This window comes from Passer montanus, unplaced genomic scaffold (genome assembly GCF_014805655.1).
Source record: "Passer montanus isolate IOZ18808 unplaced genomic scaffold, ASM1480565v1 scaffold161, whole genome shotgun sequence".
NCBI classification, from domain to species: domain Eukaryota; kingdom Metazoa; phylum Chordata; class Aves; order Passeriformes; family Passeridae; genus Passer; species Passer montanus.
In genome coordinates this window covers 697,339-716,766 of record NW_024363272.1, presented here as the reverse complement: position 1 = coordinate 716,766, position 19,428 = coordinate 697,339, and the positions used below count along the sequence as shown (strand labels likewise).

At 58.2% G+C, this 19,428-nt stretch overlaps 2 protein-coding genes across 9 annotated transcripts in view; one reads left to right on the top strand and one right to left on the bottom strand.

The window, feature by feature from the left end:
• Positions 1–8,939, bottom strand: part of LOC120499468 (natural resistance-associated macrophage protein 2-like) — a 52,691-nt gene extending 43,752 nt beyond the window's left edge. The window contains exon 1 of the mRNA XM_039703228.1: positions 8,518–8,939. Within this exon, the coding sequence (XP_039559162.1) occupies positions 8,518–8,545 (28 nt within the window). The 5' untranslated portion in view covers positions 8,546–8,939. The remainder of the gene's footprint in view (positions 1–8,517) is intronic.
• Positions 8,940–9,111: 172 nt separating this feature from the next.
• LETMD1 (LETM1 domain containing 1) overlaps positions 9,112–19,428 on the top strand; it is a 15,453-nt gene continuing 5,136 nt past the window's right edge. The window contains exons 1-6 of one of the 8 annotated variants that reach the window (XM_039703200.1): positions 9,116–9,525; positions 10,095–10,258; positions 11,522–11,629; positions 12,263–12,345; positions 15,864–16,050; positions 18,033–18,134. In XM_039703200.1, coding sequence (XP_039559134.1) covers positions 9,194–9,525; positions 10,095–10,258; positions 11,522–11,629; positions 12,263–12,345; positions 15,864–16,050; positions 18,033–18,134 — 976 coding nt within the window. In that variant the 5' untranslated portion in view covers positions 9,116–9,193. Of the gene's footprint in view, positions 9,526–10,094; positions 10,259–11,513; positions 11,630–12,262; positions 12,346–15,863; positions 16,051–18,032; positions 18,135–19,428 lie in introns of all 8 variants that reach the window. The other 7 variants (XM_039703193.1, XR_005626877.1, XM_039703197.1 and 4 more) reach the window with 7 other exon arrangements.

Genomic DNA, 19,428 nt, shown 5'->3' with positions numbered 1-19,428 from the left:
CTCCCATGGCTTTTGCATTTATGTGTTAGCTTTGGCATGTTGTTATTGATCATAAGGATTTAGATGCGGTACCAATTACCACTCTTTTTAGCAATATAATATAATAATATTATATATTATATAATAATTTATAATATAATATAATATAATATAATAATATATAATACAATATAATATAATAATATATAATATAATATAATATAATATAATATAATATAATATAATATAATATAATATAATATAGCATAACATAACATAACATAACATAACATAACATAATATAATATATAACCATATTATACTATATTATAGATTAAATATAACACAATGTGTATTTTATATAATATAGTATATATTATATAATATATAATATATATTATACATTATATAATATATTAAAATATATATAATTATATATGATATATAATATATATTATGTATATAATAATTATAATAATTCACATAAGAATATGAATATTATTAATAAAAGACTCCCAGGATGGAAAACCAGAGCTGGCAGGAGAGGGGGGCAGAGACAGATTCACTTCCCAGGCTCTGAGAAACCCCAAGTCCAGCTCGGAGCTGCAGCAGGGATCAGAGAGGGAATTCAGGCTGGGAGCAGCTCAGAAAATCCCTCTGCTGATATATATTATGTATATAATAATTATAATAATTCATATAATAATATGAATATTATTAATAAAAGACTCCCAGGATGGAAAACCAGAGCTGGCAGGAGAGGGGGGCAGAGACAGATTCACTTCCCAGGCTCTGAGAAACCCCAAGTCCAGCTCGGAGCTGCAGCAGGGATCAGAGAGGGAATTCAGGCTGGGAGCAGCTCAGAAAATCCCTCTGCTGAGCCCGGGGATGGTGAAACCCCAGCCAGGAAATTCAGGGAATTCCCCTGGTGAGGAAAGCACATCTCCCCCCCCTGCACCCCCAAACCCCCCCGGGCAGTGGGTAAGGGCAGCTTTAACTCCTCCATCACAGCCTGGCTTTAAATCAAACCTAGGCAGGGTTTGGAACGGGGCTGGGAGGGATCAGGAGGCTCAAACCCCCAGGGGAAGCCAACAAAGCACCGAGTCCTCTGGGAAATTCCCTCAGGTTTGAAAGGGAGATTCCCAGAAAACAAGGGGATATCGGTTCAGGGGGGATGTAAAAGGAAATAATCAGCCAGGGACTCCAGAGCTGACCCTTCACACAAATTTTTCCTTCTTTTCTAAGCACCAAACCTCAGTCTCCATTTAAAAAAAAAAACCAAAAAAAACCCAAAAAAAACCAAAAAAAAAAAAAACCACAAAAAATACCAAAAAACACAAAAAAAAAACCCCAAACAAAAACAAAACAAAAAAAACTCAAAAAAACCCGAAAAAAACAAACAAAAAAAATACAAAAAAACCCCAGTAAAGTTTAGCAAAAAACCCAATTTTTCTCCAAAAGGTGATCCAGGAGGAACAGCCTTACCCCAGCAGCGAGTGCCAGCAGAGCTTCACCCCAGGGTGGAGCCAGGAGGGGGATTTGGGGGGGAAATGTTCGTTGTGGAGCCAGGAGGGGGATTTGGGGGAATGTTCGTTGTGGAGCCACCTCCTCTGCTGCACCGGGCCAGGACCTGGGAACGCTGTGTGTGCCCTGCAGGGACCTGCTGGGGTCACCCTGGGGCACAGCACGGGGGGATCACGAGTGTGGGATCATGCATTCCTGTGGGATCACCCATCCCTGTGGGATCACAAGTGTGGGATCACCCAGCCCTGTGGGATCATCCAGCCCTGTGGGATCCATCCCTGCAGGACCATCCCTGCAGGATTCATCCCTGTGGGATCACCCTGTGGGATCCAGCCCTGTAGGATCCATCCCCATGGGATCATCCCTGTGGGATCACCCTATGGGCTCCATCCCTGTGGGCTCCCTCGCTCCCTGCCCTGCCCAGCACACGAGCAGCAGCTCCAGGCAGGGCTGTGCTGCTCTGCCCCAGGCAGGGCTGTGCTGCTCTGCCCCAGGCAGGGCTGTGCTGCTCTGCCCCAGGCAGGGCTGTGCTGCTCTGCCCCAGGCAGGGCTGTGCTGCTCTGCCCCAGGCAGGGCTGCCCTCGCTCTGCTCCTGTCCCACCGGGCAGGGCTCTGCCCACCTGAGCAGGTCGGACCAGCTCGGTCCCTGCCCTGACCCCGTCCCACGCTTGGGAGCTGGGACCTGCCCTGGGCTCAGCAGGGCACCGAGCCTGGCCTGGGCTAGCAGGGCACAGGGCACAGAGCCGGCCTGGGTTAGCAGGGCACTAAGCCTGGCCTGGGTTAGCAGGGCACAGGGCACCCAGGCAGGGCTGTGCTGCTCTGCCCCAGGCAGGGCTGTGCTGCTCTGCCCCAGGCAGGGCTGTGCTGCTCTGCCCCAGGCAGGGCTGTGCTGCTCTGCCCCAGGCAGGGCTGTGCTGCTCTGCCCCAGGCAGGGCTGTGCTGCTCTGCCCCAGGCAGGGCTGTGCTGCTCTGCCCCAGGCAGGGCTGTGCTGCTCTGCCCCAGGCAGGGCTGTGCTGCTCTGCCCCAGGCAGGGCTGTGCTGCTCTGCCCCAGGCAGGGCTGTGCTGCTCTGCCCCAGGCAGGGCTGTGCTGCTCTGCCCCAGGCAGGGCTGTGCTGCTCTGCCCCAGGCAGGGCTGTGCTGCTCTGCCCCAGGCAGGGCTGTGCTGCTCTGCCCCAGGCAGGGCTGTGCTGCTCTGCCCCAGGCAGGGCTGTGCTGCTCTGCCCCAGGCAGGGCTGTGCTGCTCTGCCCCAGGCAGGGCTGTGCTGCTCTGCCCCAGGCAGGGCTGTGCTGCTCTGCCCCAGGCAGGGCTGTGCTGCTCTGCCCCAGGCAGGGCTGTGCTGCTCTGCCCCAGGCAGGGCTGTGCTGCTCTGCCCCAGGCAGGGCTGTGCTGCTCTGCCCCAGGCAGGGCTGTGCTGCTCTGCCCCAGGCAGGGCTGTGCTGCTCTGCCCCAGGCAGGGCTGTGCTGCTCTGCCCCAGGCAGGGCTGTGCTGCTCTGCCCCAGGCAGGGCTGTGCTGCTCTGCCCCAGGCAGGGCTGTGCTGCTCTGCCCCAGGCAGGGCTGTGCTGCTCTGCCCCAGGCAGGGCTGTGCTGCTCTGCCCCAGGCAGGGCTGTGCTGCTCTGCCCCAGGCAGGGCTGTGCTGCTCTGCCCCAGGCAGGGCTGTGCTGCTCTGCCCCAGGCAGGGCTGTGCTGCTCTGCCCCAGGCAGGGCTGTGCTGCTCTGCCCCAGGCAGGGCTGTGCTGCTCTGCCCCAGGCAGGGCTGTGCTGCTCTGCCCCAGGCAGGGCTGTGCTGCTCTGCCCCAGGCAGGGCTGTGCTGCTCTGCCCCAGGCAGGGCTGTGCTGCTCTGCCCCAGGCAGGGCTGTGCTGCTCTGCCCCAGGCAGGGCTGTGCTGCTCTGCCCCAGGCAGGGCTGTGCTGCTCTGCCCCAGGCAGGGCTGTGCTGCTCTGCCCCAGGCAGGGCTGCCCTCGCTCTGCTCCTGTCCCACCGGGCAGGGCTCTGCCCACCTGAGCAGGTCGGACCAGCTCGGTCCCTGCCCCAGGCCCGAGCAGAGCACCACGAGGTGCCTGTGCCCCACCTCCAGACACGGCTGCTGGCTGTGTGCAGCCAACAACGGACAATGGGCTCCTTGTTCTGCAACCACCCTGCTGTGCCACGAGTGCTGCCACAGCCTGGGCACATCCTGCTCACCCTGGGTTCATCCTGATCCTTCCAACATCCCTGGGAATATCCTGCTCCTTCCAACGGCCCCAGGCTCATCCTGCTCCTTCCAACGGCCCCAGGCTCATCCTGCTCCTGCTCCTCCTGGGCTCATCCTGCTCCTGCCACAGCCTGGGCACATCCTGCTCCTGCCACAGCCTGGGCTCATCCTGCTCCTGCCACAGCCTGGGCTCATCCTGCTCCTTCCAACGGCCCCAGGCTCATCCTGCTCCTTCCAACGGCCCCAGGCTCATCCTGCTCCTTCCAACGGCCCCAGGCTCATCCTGCTCCTGCTCACCCTGGGCTCATCCTGCTCCTGCCACAGCCTGGGCTCATCCTGCTCCTGCCACAGCCTGGGCACATCCTGCTCCTTCCAACGGCCCCAGGCTCATCCTGCCCCTGCCTCACCCTGGGCTCATCCTGCCCCTGCCACAGCCTGGGCTCATCCTGCTCCTTCCACATCCCTGGGCTCATCCTGCTCCTGCTCACTCTGGGCTCCTCCAGCTCCTTCCAAAGCCCCAGGCTCATCCTCATCCTGCTCCTGCTCCCCACCCTGAGCTCATCCTGCTCCTGCTCACCCTGGGCTCATCCTGCTCACCCCGGGCTCATCCTGCTCCTTCTCCTCCTCCTCACCCTGAGCTCATCCTGCTCCTGCTCACCCCAGGCTCATCCTGCTCCTTCTCCTCCTCCTCCTCCCCACCCTGGGCTCATCCTGCTCCTCCTCACCCTGGCCCCGTGCTGGGGGCAGTTCCTGCCATTGATCTCAGCCCTTTGATGTGGGCTTTGAGCAGGGCTGGCTCCTGCAGGATCCCGAGGGATCCCTCTGAGGGGGTTTTGGGGCTGACATCTCGCTTTGCTCCAGACACCCTGCAGGCTGCTGGCACCTCACCTGGGGGCACGGGGAGCCCGTGGCTGCTCACTGAGCCTCTGGGCAGCCCTGCCAGCTGGGTCACACCGACAGCCGTGGGCACACCCAGCCCAGGGGGCTGCCTGGCACCCCAGCACAGGCAGCTGGTGAGCTGGGTGTGCCAGCTGCTGCTGGAAGGGTTGGACTGGGTGATCCCAGGGAGATCTGGCAGCCTCCACGCCCCGATTCCAGCTGCTGACCCCTCCCACACAGCCCTGCTCCTCTGCTGCACCGGGCCAGGACCTGGGAACGCTGTGTGTGCCCTGCAGGGACCTGCTGGGGTCACCCTGGGGCACAGCACGGGGGGATCACGAGTGTGGGATCATGCATTCCTGTGGGATCACCCATCCCTGTGGGATCACAAGTGTGGGATCACCCAGCCCTGTGGGATCCATCCCTGCAGGACCATCCCTGCAGGATTCATCCCTGTGGGATCACCCTGTGGGATCCAGCCCTGTGGGATCACCCTATGGGCTCCATCCCTGTAGGATCCATCCCCATGGGATCATCCCTGTGGGATCACCCTCTGGGCTCCATCCCTGTGGGCTCCCTCGCTCCCTGCCCTGCCCCACTCCTGCCCAGCACACGAGCAGCAGCTCCAGAGGATCCATCCCCATGGGATCATCCCTGTGGGATCACCCTATGGGCTCCATCCCTGTGGGCTCCCTCGCTCCCTGCCCTGCCCCACTCCTGCCCAGCACACGAGCAGCAGCTCCAGGCAGGGCTGTGCTGCTCTGCCCCAGGCACGGCTGTGCTGCTCTGCCCCAGGCAGGGCTGCCCTCGCTCTGCTCCTGTCCCACCGGGCAGGGCTCTGCCCACCTGAGCAGGTCGGACCAGCTCGGTCCCTGCCCTGACCCCGTCCCACGCTTGGGAGCTGGGACCTGCCCTGGGCTCAGCAGGGCACCGAGCCTGGCCTGGGCTAGCAGGGCACAGGGCACAGAGCCGGCCTGGGTTAGCAGGGCACTAAGCCTGGCCTGGGTTAGCAGGGCACAGGGCACAGGGCACAGAGCCTGGCCTGAGCTCAGCAGGGCACTAAGCCTGGCCTGGGTTAGCAGGGCACAGGGCACTGAGCCTGGCCTGGGCTCAGCAGGGCACTGAGCCTGGCCTGGGTTAGCAGGGCACTAAGCCTGGCCTGGGCTAGCAGGGCACGGGGCACTGAGCCTGGCCTGAGCTCAGCAGGGCACTAAGCCTGGCCTGGGTTAGCAGGGCACAGGGCACTAAGCCTGGCCTGGGCTCAGCAGGGCACAGGGCACTAAGCCTGGCCTGGGTTAGCAGGGCACAGAGCAGGGACCTGCCCTGGGCTCAGCAGGGCACAGGGCACAGAGCCTGGCCTGGGTAGGAGGGCACGGGGCACCGAGCCTGGCCTGGGTTAGCAGGGCACAGGGCACTGAGCCTGGCCTGGGTTAGCAGGGCACGGGGCACCAAGCCTGGCCTGGGCACAGCAGGGCACTAAGCCTGGCCTGGGTTAGCAGGGCACGGGGCACCAGGCACCGAGCCTGCCCTGCTCACCCCAGGGTGCCCTCCTCTCACCACGAGGGTGACCCAGTTACTCCACACCCCGAAACCACCAACACCTGCAGGGAGGAGCAGCTCTCCTCCCGGCCTGCTCAGCCCCCAAATATTTAGGCTCCAGCCCCCAGATTTAGGAACCAGCCCTAGTTTTAGGGTCCAGCCCTCAGCTTTAAGAGCCATCCCCCAAATTTAGGGTCCAGCCCCCAGATTTAGGGTCCGACCTCCAGATTTGGGAGCCAGCCCCAGATTTAGGCTCCACCCCCCAAATTTAAGATGCAGCTCCAGATTTATGGTCCAGCCTCCAGATTCAGGCTCCAGCCCCAGATTTAGGATCCAAAATCCCCAAATCCTGGATAGTTTGTGCTGGAAACTGCCCCAAAGTGCCCCAAACTGTCTCAAAGTGCCCCAAAATCCCCAAATCCCGGCTAGTTTGGGCTAGCAAACTGCCCAAAATTCCTAAATCCCGTCTGGTTTGGGCTGGGAAACTGCCCCAAACTGCCCAAAATCCCCAAATCCTCAACAGTTTGGGCTGGGAATCTGCCCCAAACTGCCCAAAATCTCCAAATCCCGGCTGGTTTGGGCTGGGAAAGTGCCCCAAAGAGCCCCAAAATCCCAAAATGCTCGATAGTTTGGGCTGGGAATCTGCCCAAAAATCTCCAAATTTTCGATAGTTTGGGCTGGGAATCTGCCCCAAAATCTCCAAATCTTGGATAGTTTGGGCTGGGAAACTGCCCCAAAGTGCCCCAAAGAGCCCCAAAGTGCCCCAAGCTCCCCAAATCTCGGCTGATTTGCGGTGGGAATCCGCCCCAAACTCCCCAAAATCCCCAAATCCCGCCTGGTTTGGGCTGGAAAACTGCCCCAAACTGCCCCAAACTGCCCCAAACTGCCCCAGAGTGCCCCAAAGAGCCCCAAAGTGCCCCAAGCTGCCCAAATCCCGGCTGGTTTGGGCTGGGAATCTGCCCCACACTGCCCAAAATCTCCAAATCCCGGCTGGTTTGGGCTGAGAATCTGCCCCAAAGAGCCCCAAAGCGCCCCAAGCTCCCCAAATCTCGGCTGATTTGGGGTGGGAATCCGCCCCAAACTCCTCAAAATCCCCAAATGCCGCCTGGTTTGGGCTGGGAAACTGCCCCAAACTGCCCCAAAATCTCCAAATTTTGGGTAGTTTGGGCTGGGAATCTGCCCCAAACTGCCTCAAATCTCCAAATCCCGGCTGTTTTGGGCTGGGAATCTGCCCCAAAGTGCCCCAAAGAGCCCCAAAGTGCCCCAAGCTCCTCAAATCCCGTCTGCTCGGGCGGTGCCATCCCCGCGGTGCCAGCCCGGTACTGCCATCCCCGCGGTGCCATCCGTTTGGGCTGGGAAACTGCCCCAAAGAGCCCCGAAATCCCAAAATGCTCGATAGTTTGGGCTGGGAATCTGCCCCAAAGTGCACCAAAGAGCCCCAAAGTGCCCCAAGCTGCCCAAATCTCGGCTGGTTTGAGCTGGGAAAGTGCCCCAAAATCCCCAAATCCTCGATAGTTTGTGCTGGAAACTGCCCCAAACTGCCCCAAATCCCCAAATCCCGGCTGCTTTGGGGTGGGAATCTGCCCCAAAGTGCCCCAAAGAGCCCCAAAGTGCCCCAAGCTGCCCAAATCCCGGCTGGTTTGGGCTGGGAATCTGCCCCACACTGCCCAAAATCTCCAAATCCCGGCTGGTTTGGGCTGAGAATCTGCCCCAAAGAGCCCCAAAGCGCCCCAAGCTCCCCAAATCTCGGCTGATTTGGGGTGGGAATCCGCCCCAAACTCCTCAAAATCCCCAAATGCCGCCTGGTTTGGGCTGGGAAACTGCCCCAAACTGCCCCAAAATCTCCAAATTTTGGGTAGTTTGGGCTGGGAATCTGCCCCAAACTGCCTCAAATCTCCAAATCCCGGCTGTTTTGGGCTGGGAATCTGCCCCAAAGTGCCCCAAAGAGCCCCAAAGTGCCCCAAGCTCCCCAAATCTCGGCTGGTTTGGGCTGGGAAACTGCCCCAAAGTGTCCCAAAGTGCCCCAAAATCCCCAAATCCTGGATAGTTTGGGCTGGGAATCTGCCCCAGAGTGCCCCAAAGAGCCCCAAACTGCCCCAAGCTGCCCAAATCCCGGCTGATTTGGGGTGGGAATCCGCCCCAAACTCCTCAAAATCCCCAAATGCCGCCTGGTTTGGGCTGGGAAACTGCCCCAAACTGCCCCAAAATCTCCAAATTTTGGGTAGTTTGGGCTGGGAATCTGCCCCAGAGTGCCCCAAAGTGTCCCAAGCTCCTCAAATCCCGTCTGCTCGGGCGGTGCCATCCCGGCGGTGCCATCCCGGTACTGCCATCCCCGCGGTGCCATCCCGGCGGTGCCATCCCGGTACTGCCATCCCCGCGGTGCCAGCCCGGTACTCACCCAGCTCGCAGCCCGCCGTACCGGGCATGGCTCCGCAGCCCCTCCGCTGCCCGGCCTCCGTCCCCTCCGTATTTAACGGGCGTCCCCTCCCTGCCCCCTTCCCCCCCGAGCAGAGTCCCCGGGAAGGCTCCGAGGCACCTCAAAGGCCGCCGGTGGTTAATTAGGCGCTCATTAAGGCGCTTTGATGAAGCGGCGGCGGCTCCGCTGATGCGGGCCGGACTCTGCTCGGGCAGCCCCGGGACGTGCGGCCGCGACCGTCCCGGGCCACGGAGGCGATAAAAATATATTTGTATGACATAAAAATAAACAGCGGAGTCAGCAAGGCCCGGGCACAGGTGAGGAGGGCACGGGCGGCACGTCCCGGGGCACCGGGAGTCCCCGAGGGGCACCGGGGGTGGCACCGGGAACGGCTGCGGGTGGTTCCCGAAAATCCCTGGGCAGGGTTTGGTTTGTTAGGAACGAGGAAAACAAACATGACCCACATAGGGTGGAAGGCTTGGCTCCCCCGGCTGGAAGGGAGGAGCCGCAGACCGGGGGGGTCCTGCCCGGAGCACCGGGAGGAGAACCGGGAGGAGAACCGGGAGGAGAACCGGGAGGAGAACCGGGAGGAGAACCGGGAGGAGAGGCTGGGGGTGCCGGGGCAGCACGGGGGCACGGCGGCAGCTCCTGCAGGGGGATGGGAAAGGATCAAGCCGCGGAGGAGGCCCGCGGCTCACCCAGCCGCCACCGGGGCAGAACCGGGCCCGGTTGGACGGGGGAGCGCCCGGTTGGGCTGGGCGGAACGAAAATGCGGGGGCTCGGGGCGCGCACGGAATCCCCCCCCAGTGCAGGCACTTCCGGTGTGGCAGCCAATCAGCGCTCGGAGGCGCACGTGACCGCCGCGCCGAGAGCCGCCAAGATGGCGCTGCCCGGGGCCGCGGCCCGGGGGCGGCTCTGGCGCCTCGGCCCCGCCGCCCTGAGCCCCCCGCGGGGCCCCATGCAGCCGCAGCTCGCTCTGGCCGCGTCCAGGTGAGCGGGGACCCCCCGTGCTGCCGGCCGGGTCACGCTCCCCTCAGGGAGACCTAAACACCGGCGGCAGCCCTGGTTAGATACCGGCCAAAACCGACCGCGGTCGTGATCCCTCGCCGAGTACCCCTCCCCTTTACCCCCCTCGCCCTCCGCGGCTCCCCCCGGTGCTCGCCGTGTCCCCCCACGCTGTTTCCCAGCGCTCGGTGCCCCCCGTTATGGCATCCCGTCTCCGTTGCCGCGCTGCCGGTACCGCCCTGCCCGAGCCCGGCACGGGAATACCGGAACCACCGGGGGCCCCTCAGTGCTCCCGGACCCCGATTCGCACTCCAGCACTGCCCCGGGGTGTTCCCAGCTCCTCGGTGTGCCCGGGGCTCGGGGCTGGAGCTCCTTGGTGTGCCCGGGGCTCGGGGCTGGGGCTCCCCGGTGTGCCCGGGTTCGCTCGGGGCTCCCCGGTGTGCCCGGGTTCGCTCGGGGCTCCCCGGTGTGCCCGGGTTCGCTCGGGGCTCCCCGGTGTGCCCGGGGCTCGGGGCTCCCCGGTGTGCCCGGGCTCACCGGCGCTCGGGGCGCAGCTCCCCGCTGTGTTCTCAGGTCCGCTCCCTCTCCTCCCGCGCCTCCTCCCGAGCGCTCGCGGCCGCCGTGGCCGCCGCTGCCCGGCGCGTGAGCGCCCGGTACGAGCGGTACCTGGAGCGGAGCTGGCCCCGCTTCTACCTCCTGCACAGCACCTTCAAAAGCGGTCAGCGCGGAGACGGGAACGGGGACCCGGAATGGGGGGTCTGAGAGGGGGGACCCCGGAATGGGGGGGGTCTGAGNGGGGGGGGTCCAAAAAGGGGTGATGAAGGGGGGGGCTGAAAGGGGGGACCTGAAAAGGGGGTGCTCGAAGGGGGGTCCCAAAAAGGCGGGGTAGTTAAAGGGGGACCTGAAAAGGAAGGGGTTAAAGAGGGGGGTCCAAAAAAGGGAGGTCTGAAAGGGGGGGCCCAATAGGTGGGTCAAAAAAAAGGGGGGCGTCTGTAAAAGGGTGGGGTGTTCCAAAAAGGGGTGCCCCAAGAAAAAGGGGGGCTGATGGGGGAGTCTGAATATCTGGGTCCCAAATGGGGGGTCCCAGCAGGTGGGTCAGGAAAAGGGGGTCTGAAAATCCTGGTTTTTTGGGGGTGTTCCAAAAAGGGGGGTCTCAAGAGGTGGGTGCTGAAAAAGGGGGGCTGATGAGAGAGCCCCAACATCTGGGTCCCAATGGGGTCCCAAAAGGGGGGGTCTCAGCAAGTGGGTGAAGAAAAGGGGGTCTGAAAACCCCACTTTTTGGGGGTGTTCCAAAAAGGGGGGTCTCAAGAGGTGGGTGCTGAAAAAGGGGGGCTGATGAGAGAGCCCCAACATCTGGGTCCCAATGGGGTCCCAAAAGGGGGGGTCTCAGCAAGTGGGTGAAGAAAAGGGGGTCTGAAAACCCCACTTTTTGGGGGTGTTCCAAAAAGGGGTCTCCCAAGATGTGGGGAGTCCAAACATCTGGGTCCTAAATGGGGGTGGGCCAAAAAAGGGGCTTTGAAAGAGGGTGAGGTGTTCCAAAAAGGGGTGTCCCAAGGAAAAGGGGGGCTGATGGGGGAGTCTGAACCTCTGGGTCCCAAAAGAGCTCCTAAAAGAGGTCCCAGTAGGGTGGGTCCAAAAAAATGGGTCTGAATTAACCACTTTGTTTTGGGGTGCTCTAAAAAGGAGTATTCCAAGAAAAGGGGGGCTGATGGGAGAGTCTAAACATCTGGGCCCTAAATGGGGGGGGTCCCAGCAGGTGGGTCCAAAAAAGGGGGTCTGAAACTTTTTTTGGGGTGTTCCAAAAAGGGCTGTCTCACCAGGTGGGTGCTGAGAAAGGGGAGCCCCAACATCTGGGTCCCAAGTGGGGTCCCAAAAGGGGTCCCAGCTGTCAGAAGGACCCGTTTGGGAGTGGGGCAGAGGCTGCAGCCGGGCCGTGCGTGGGGCTGGTCCCTGAGGGAGCCCTGTCCCTGCAGGGGTGCAGGCGCTGCTCCTGGAGGCGCAGGAGATCCGGAGGATCCGGGCCAGGATGGCCCAGCTGAGGCTGAGCCCGCAGCAGCTGCCGTACCGGGACATGGAGCGCCTGCGCCAGGTCAGCCTGGGGCCTGTGTGCCCTCAGCTCGGCGTGCCCTCAGCTCCGTGTGCCCTCAGCTCCTGTGTGCCCTCAGCTCCTGTGTGCCCTCAGCTCCGTGTGCCCTCAGCCCTGTGTGCCATCCCTGCCTCAGCTCTGTGTGCCCTCAGCTCTGCGTGCCCTCAGCTCCGTGTGCCCTCAGCTCTGTGTGCCCGCAGCTCTGTGTGCCCTCAGCTCCTGTGTGCCCTCAGCTCTGTGTGCCCTCAGCTCTGTGTGCCCTCAGCTCTGTGTGCCCTCAGCTCTGTGTGCCTTCCCCCTGCCTCATCCCAGCCTCCCCTCAGCTTGGTCTCTGCCTCACCCCTGCCTCCCCTCAGCCTCTCCTCTGCCTCCCCTCATCTCTGGCTCCCCTGTCTCTCCCCTCTGCCCCCTCTCTGCCCCATCTCTGCCCCATCTCTGCCCCATTTCTGCCCCCCTCTCTGCCCCCCTCTCTGCCCCCTTTCTGCCTGCAGGGAGCAGCTGCAGCCCCTCTGTGCCACCTTCCCTGCCCAAAACCAGGGACTGGCAGCTGCAGGCAGCACGGGGAGGGGGGAATTTGGGGTTTTTGGGGGTTTTTTGCAGTCAGGTGCTGACGTGTCCCCCTGCCCCCCGGGGCAGTTCCGCAGGGACGTGCTCAAGGCCATTCCCATCGGGATCATCTCCATCCCCCCCTTCGCCAACTTCCTGGTGCTTGTCCTGATGTGAGTACCCAGCCCTGGCTCCCTGAGCCCCACGTGCCCTGCACTGGGGGTTTTAGGGGCAGGAAGTGTTTTGGTGTGAGTACTGGGGTGCCCTGAGCCCCAAATCCCCTGCACTGGGGGCTTTTAGGGGCAGGAATTGTCTTGGTGTGAATACTGGGGTGCCCTGAGCCCCAAATCCCCTGCACTGCGGGTTTTTAGGGGCAGGAATTGTCTTGGTGTGAATACTGGGGTGCCCTGAGCCCCAAATCCCCTGCACTGGGGGCTTTTAGGGGCAGGAATTGTCTTGGTGTGAGTATTGGGGGGCCCTGAGCCCCAAATCCCCTGCACTGCGGGCTTTTAGGGGCAGGAATTGTCTTGCTGTGAGTATTGGGGTGCCCTGAGCCCCAAATCCCCTGCACTGCGGGTTTTTAGGGGCAGGAATCTCTCACTGGAAGAACAAATCCCAAATTATCTGCAGTGGGGGTTTTAGAGGCAGGAATTGGTCTGATGTGAGTACCCAGCCCTGGCTCCCTGAGCCCCAAATCCCCTGCACTGGGGGCTTTTAGGGGCAGGAAGTGTCTTGGTGTGAGCATTGGGGTGCTCCTTGGCCTCCCTGAGTCCCAGATTTTGTGCAGTTGGGGTTTTTAGGGGCAGGAATCTCTCCCTGTAAGAACAAATCCCAAATTCCCTGTAGTTGGGGGTTCTAGAGGCAGGAATTGTCCTGGTGTGAGCATTGGGGTGCCCTGAGCCCCAGATTCCCTGCACGGAGGGTTTTCAGAAGCAGGAATCTCTCACTGTAATAACAAATCCCAAATTCCCTGCACTGGGGGTTTTTCTTAATATCTTAATATTTCTGTTACCCCGTTCTTGCTGTCTTGGTATTCAGTTTCTGCGACTCTTCTTTCTTAATTTAGCACAAATTATGTTCCAATAGCCTTGATGAGCTGAGTGCTGGATTGGCAATGTCAGATCTAGGAGCTGAGTGCTGGATTGGCAGTGCCAGCCCCATCTCTGCCCCCTTTCTGCCCCCCTCTCTGCCCCCCTCTCTGCCCCCTTTCTGCCTGCAGGGAGCAGCTGCAGCCCCTCTGTGCCACCTTCCCTGCCCAAAACCAGGGACTGGCAGTTGCAGGCAGCACGGGGAGGGGGGAATTTGGGGTTTTTGGGGGTTTTTTGCAGTCAGGTGCTGACGTGTCCCCCTGCCCCCCGGGGCAGTTCCGCAGGGACGTGCTCAAGGCCATTCCCATCGGGATCATCTCCATCCCCCCCTTCGCCAACTTCCTGGTGCTTGTCCTGATGTGAGTACCCAGCCCTGGCTCCCTGAGCCCCACGTGCCCTGCACTGGGGGCTTTTAGGGGCAGGAATTGTCTTGGTGTGAGTATTGGGGTGCCCTGAGCCCCAAATCCCCTGCACTGGGGGCTTTTAGGGGCAGGAATTGTCTTGGTGTGAATACTGAGGTGCCCTGAGCCCCAAATCCCCTGCACTGCGGGCTTTTAGGGGCAGGAATTGTCTTGCTGTGAGTATTGGGGTGCCCTGAGCCCCAAATCCCCTGCACTGCGGGTTTTTAGGGGCAGGAATCTCTCACTGGAAGAACAAATCCCAAATTATCTGCAGTGGGGGTTTTAGAGGCAGGAATTGTCCTGATGTGAGTACCCAGCCCTGGCTCCCTGTGCCCCAAATTCCCTGCACTGGGGGCTTTTAGGCACTGCGGGCTTTTAGGGGCAGGAATTGTCTTGCTGTGAGTATTGGGGTGCCCTGAGCCCCAAATCCCCTGCGCTGGGGGTTTTTAGGGGCAGGAATCTCTCACTGGAAGAACAAATCCCAAATTATCTGCAGTGGGGGTTTTAGAGGCAGGAATTGTCCTGATGTGAGTACCCAGCCCTGGCTCCCTGTGCCCCAAATTCCCTGCACTGGGGGCTTTTAGGGGGAGGAATTGTCTTGGTGTGAATACTGGGGTGCCCTGAGCCCCAAATCCCCTGCACTGCGGGTTTTTAGGGGCAGGAATCTCTCACTGGAAGAACAAATCCCAAATTATCTGCAGTGGGGGTTTTAGAGGCAGGAATTGGTCTGATGTGAGTACCCAGCCCTGGCTCCCTGAGCCCCAAATCCCCTGCACTGGGGGCTTTTAGGGGCAGGAAGTGTTTTGGTGTGAATACTGGGGTGCCCTGAGCCCCAAATCCCCTGCACTGGGGGCTTTTAGGGGCAGGAAGTGTCTTGGTGTGAGCATTGGGGTGCTCCTTGGCCTCCCTGAGTCCCAGATTTTGTGCAGTTGGGGTTTTTAGGGGCAGGAATCTCTCCCTGTAAGAACAAATCCCAAATTCCCTGTAGTTGGGGGTTCTAGAGGCAGGAATTGTCCTGGTGTGAGCATTGGGGTGCCCTGAGCCCCAGATTCCCTGCACGGAGGGTTTTCAGAAGCAGGAATCTCTCACTGTAATAACAAATCCCAAATTCCCTGCACTGGGGGTTTTTCTTAATATCTTAATATTTCTGTTACCCAGTTCTTGCTGTCTTGGTATTCAGTTTCTCCGACTCTTCTTTCTTAATTTAGCACAAATTATGTTCCAATAGCCTTGATGAGCTGAGTGCTGGATTGGCAATGTCAGATCTAGGAGCTGAGTGCTGGATTGGCAGTGCCAGCTCCTGAGGAGCTGAATGCTGGATTGGCAGTGCCAGACCTGGAGCTGAATGCTGGATTGGCAGTGCCAGCTCTGGGAGAGAGTGCTGGCTTGACAATGCCGGCTCTGGAGCTGAGTGCTGGATTGGCAATGCCAGATCTGGAGCTGAATGCTGGATTGGCAGTGCCAGCTCCTGAGGATCTGAATGCTGGATTGGCAGTGCCAGCTCTGGAGCTGAGTGCTGGATTGGCAGTGCCAGACCTGGAGCTGAGTGCTGGATTGGCAGTGCCAGCTCCTGAGGATCTGAGTGCTGGATTGGCAATGCCAGCTCTGGAAGCTGAGTGCTGGATTGGCAGTGCCAGCTCCTGAGGATCTGAGTGCTGGATTGGCAATGCCAGCTCTGCAGCTGAGTGCTGGATTGGCAGTGCCAGCTCCTGAGGAGCTGAGTGCTGGATTGGCAGTGCCAGCTCTGGAGCTGAGTGCTGGATTGGCAGTGCCAGCTCTGGAGCTGAGTGCTGGATTGGCAGTGCCAGCTCTGGGATGTCTCCACAAAAGAAAGAGGGAACCCCCTGGAGCCCCCTGCCCTGCCCTTCTCTCCCTGAATCCCCTCTCCTGCCTCTCCCCAGGTATTTCTTCCCTTGGCAGCTGCTGATCAGGCACTCCTGGATGCCCAGGTGGAGTTTCTGGATGCCCGAGGAGGAGATTCAGGAGGGTCTAGGAACTCCAAGAAAATAAAGGACATTCTAATTCCTGTGGCAGCTCCACTCACTGCCACTCCGAGGCCACATCCAGCCTCATTTCAGGAGGAAAACTTCTGGATTAATGCAAAATCAGGGAGGGCAGTGACTCAACTGTCTCCAAAAAAGAAAGTGGGAACCCCCTGCCTTGCCCTTCCCTCTCTGAATCCCCTCTCCTGCCTCTCCCCAGGTATTTCTTCCCTCGGCAGCTGCTGATCAGGCACTTCTGGACGCCCAGGCAGCAGCTGGAGTTCCTGGATGCCTACGACTGCCGCCGCAGGGCCTCGTACCCGGCCGTGCTGCGGGCGCTGGCGCGGGCAGCGCGCTCCCTGCCCGAGGCCCAGCCCCAGCAGCTCCTCCTGCAGCTCTGTGCCCAGGTCTGTGCCCCCAGCGCTGCCCCACCCTGTGTTCTGGTTTAAAAGCAAAAGCAGTGAGAGGCTCTGAGTCAAAAATACTATTTATTAGGGGAAAAAAACCCAAAATACATGCAGTAACACAAAAGAAAAACCACTGACAGAGTCAGAACATGACCTGACACCTGTGGGTCAGGGTGTTGGTAGCAATCCAGGTGGAATTGTGGCTGCAGCCCTCCTGGAGTGTCAGGTGTGGTTCTGTTGGAAACACCTCCCAGGTACCCCATCTCTGAGTCAGAAAAAAGCTTAATTCAACAGGGGAGGTGTTGTACCTTGTGAAGCTTGACCTAGAACAGAGACTGGAGTTAAATAATAAAGCTGGGATTTATTACGAGGCCTCAATAGATCCACCTTGGGCAGCACAAGAGCCTAGCCAGGGTTATACCCAAGATGAACCTAAAATGGTCACAAAATGAACCCAAGATGAACCCAAAATGGTCAAAAAATGAACCAAAGAGGAACCCAAAATGGTAAAAAAATAAACCCAGAATGAACCCAAAATGGTTACAGAAGAAAAACCACTGACAGAGTCAGAACATGACCTGACACCTGTGGGTCAGGGTGTTGGTAGCAATCCAGGTGGAATTGTGGCTGCAGCCCTCCTGGAGTGTCAGGTGTGGTTCTGTTGGAAACACCTCCCAGGTACCCCATCTCTGAGTCAGAAAAAAGCTTAATTCAACAGGGGAGGTGTTGTATCTTGTGAAGGCTGACCTAGAACAAGATTGGCATTAAATAATAAAGTTGGGATTTATTACGAGGCCTCAATAGATCCACCTTGGGCAGCACAAGAGCCTAGCCAGGGTTATACCCAAGATGAACCTAAAATGGTCACAAAATGAACCCAAGATGAACCCAAAATGGTCAAAAAATGAACCAAAGAGGAACCCAAAATGGTAAAAAAATAAACCCAGAATGAACCCAAAATGGTTACAGAAGAAAAACCACTGACAGAGTCAGAACACAACCTGGTACCCTGTCGGCAGCAGTCCAATTGGAATTGTGGCTGCAGCCCTCCTGGAGTGCCAGGTGTGGTTCTGTGGAGCAGGGATCCTGGAGAAGGGTGTAGTCTTCCTCTGAAGATCCAGTGGAAGAGGCAGCTGCTCCTCTGGGAATGCAGTGGACAAGCTGCTCTGCTGTCCCAGATACTCAGATTGTATCCAGGCAGGAATGTTTGAAATCTCAGATTGTATCCAGGCAGGAATGTTTGAAATCTCAGATTCTATCCAGGTAGGAATGCTTGGCTCCTCCCCTGGGTGGAGCATCTCTCAATGGGATGATGGAATTTGATCAGTCGTGCAGGGACACTCACTGGCCCATGAACAGAAGATAATTAATAATTAATGGCCCATGAACAGGAGATAATTAATAATTAATGGCCCATTAACAGCAGGTATCTCCTGGAGAGAGGATTGGTTGTGGCAGAGATAAGGAAAACTGCCCAATGAACAGCAGATAATGCCCCACCTCTGACAGATGACAAATAGAATACACATTGCCCTGTGTTCACAAAATGAACCCAAGATGAACCAAAATGGTTAAAAAAATGAACCAAGATGAACCAAAATGGTCACAAAATGAACCCAGAATTGTCGTAAAAATGGATGACTTGTCACAGGGTCTCTCACTTTTATAAGTTCTGCTCCATTTGCATATTGGAGTTAATTGTCCAATTACACCTTTAGGTTATGAGGTCCCATCCTGTTTTTCTCTCTTCAGCCCATGCTGTTTGTGCTCTTGGGGCTGAGATTTGGATCACTTGTCCTTGGTCCCCAGCTGGAGCAGGAATTGTTTTGTTTTCCTACTCTGTGCAGAGAGCTCAGCATCCCAAAGTGTGAAACCCAGACCCACAGAGTAAAGCAGAACAGAACCTGAAAAAGAGAAAATCTCAAACCTGAGGCATCAGCGCCTGTCTGAGGTGTCACCTGTGCTCTCTGGGGCTCTTGCAGGTGCAGGGAGGAGCCCAGCCCCGCCTGGCCCAGCTCCTGGCTGTGAGGAGTTTGTTCTCGGGGTCCCTGCTGGTGCTCAACAGGCTCCAGGTGGATCATGTGGTGAGTTCAGCTCAGCCCAGGTGCTCACCTGCTCGGGTGTGCCCCAAAACCAGTCCAGGGGCAAAGGGAAAGCTGCAGAGGTGCCCTGGGCTGGGGGATCCCCATCCCTGGGGGTGTTTGGGGTCCTGGGCATGGTGGCAGCAGGGATGGGGGGCTCAGGTGAGACCCCACGTGCAGTGCTGCCTCCAGCTGTGGGTCCCCCAGAATTAGGAGGATGTGGAGCTGCTGGGAACGGATCCAGAGGAGGATTTGGGGAAGGAATTCCTCCCTGTGGAGGTGGGAAGGCACTGGGAGGGATTTCCCCATCCCTGGAAGTGTTCCAGGCCGGGTTGGAGCCAGGTGGAAGTGCCTGAATGGGCATTCAGGGTGTAATGGCATCATCTGAATGGCTTTCAACTTGTAGCAAATTTGGCCCCTGTGCTGCTGTCCATCCTTTAAAGGAGGGTGGCAGAGACCTTGGGCATGGATTGCATTCCCAACCCACATCAGCGCACACTGAAACTTCCCTGGAAGTGTTCCAGGCCGGGTTGGAGCCAGGTGGAAGTGCCTGAATGGGCATTCAGGGTGTAATGGCATCATCTGAATGGCTTTCAGATGATCAATCAACTTCCAGAACCTTCCATCTAATGCTATAACAGCATGGAGTTGTTTGTGTCTTTTGAAAAATTTGTTGCAAGCAGCAGGTTTAAAAAGAATGTTCCACACTTTCTGCAGAGATTCATTACAGTGTAATTAAGTAACCAAAAACCAGCAAAAAATGAGTGATATCAGAAGCTCACAACTTCATGGCTTGGTTTGAACAGACAGGTGTGTTTGCTGAGGAAGGCAGGAGCTTCCTCTGAAATGAAAAATGTAAAGCCCCTCCCTCTGAATTGTTATAAATTTGAAATTAAGGGGCTCTCAGGCAAAGATATGGGAGCAGGAATAACACTTCATCATTAGGGAAGGAAAAAAAAAATTAAATGAAATTAAATGATCGATGCAGTAATACAAACCAACCCTGCCAGAGTGAGAGCAGCCCTGTCCCCCTGTGGGTCAGGGTGGTGGCACAGTCCCATCCCATGGGGGCTCAGCCCTCCTGCAGTGCCAGCTGTGCTTCTGCTGGAGCAGGGATCCTGCACAAGGGGGGAGTTTTCCTCTGCAGCTCCAGGGCTGCTGCAGATGGGCCTGCTCTCCCTCTGGGAATGCAGGGCAGGAGAAAGCTGCTCCTCTGGGAATGCAGTGGGCAGAGGCTGCTGTGCTGTTCCAGGCTCAGATTGGATCCAGGTAGGAATGCTTGGCTCCTGCCCTGGGC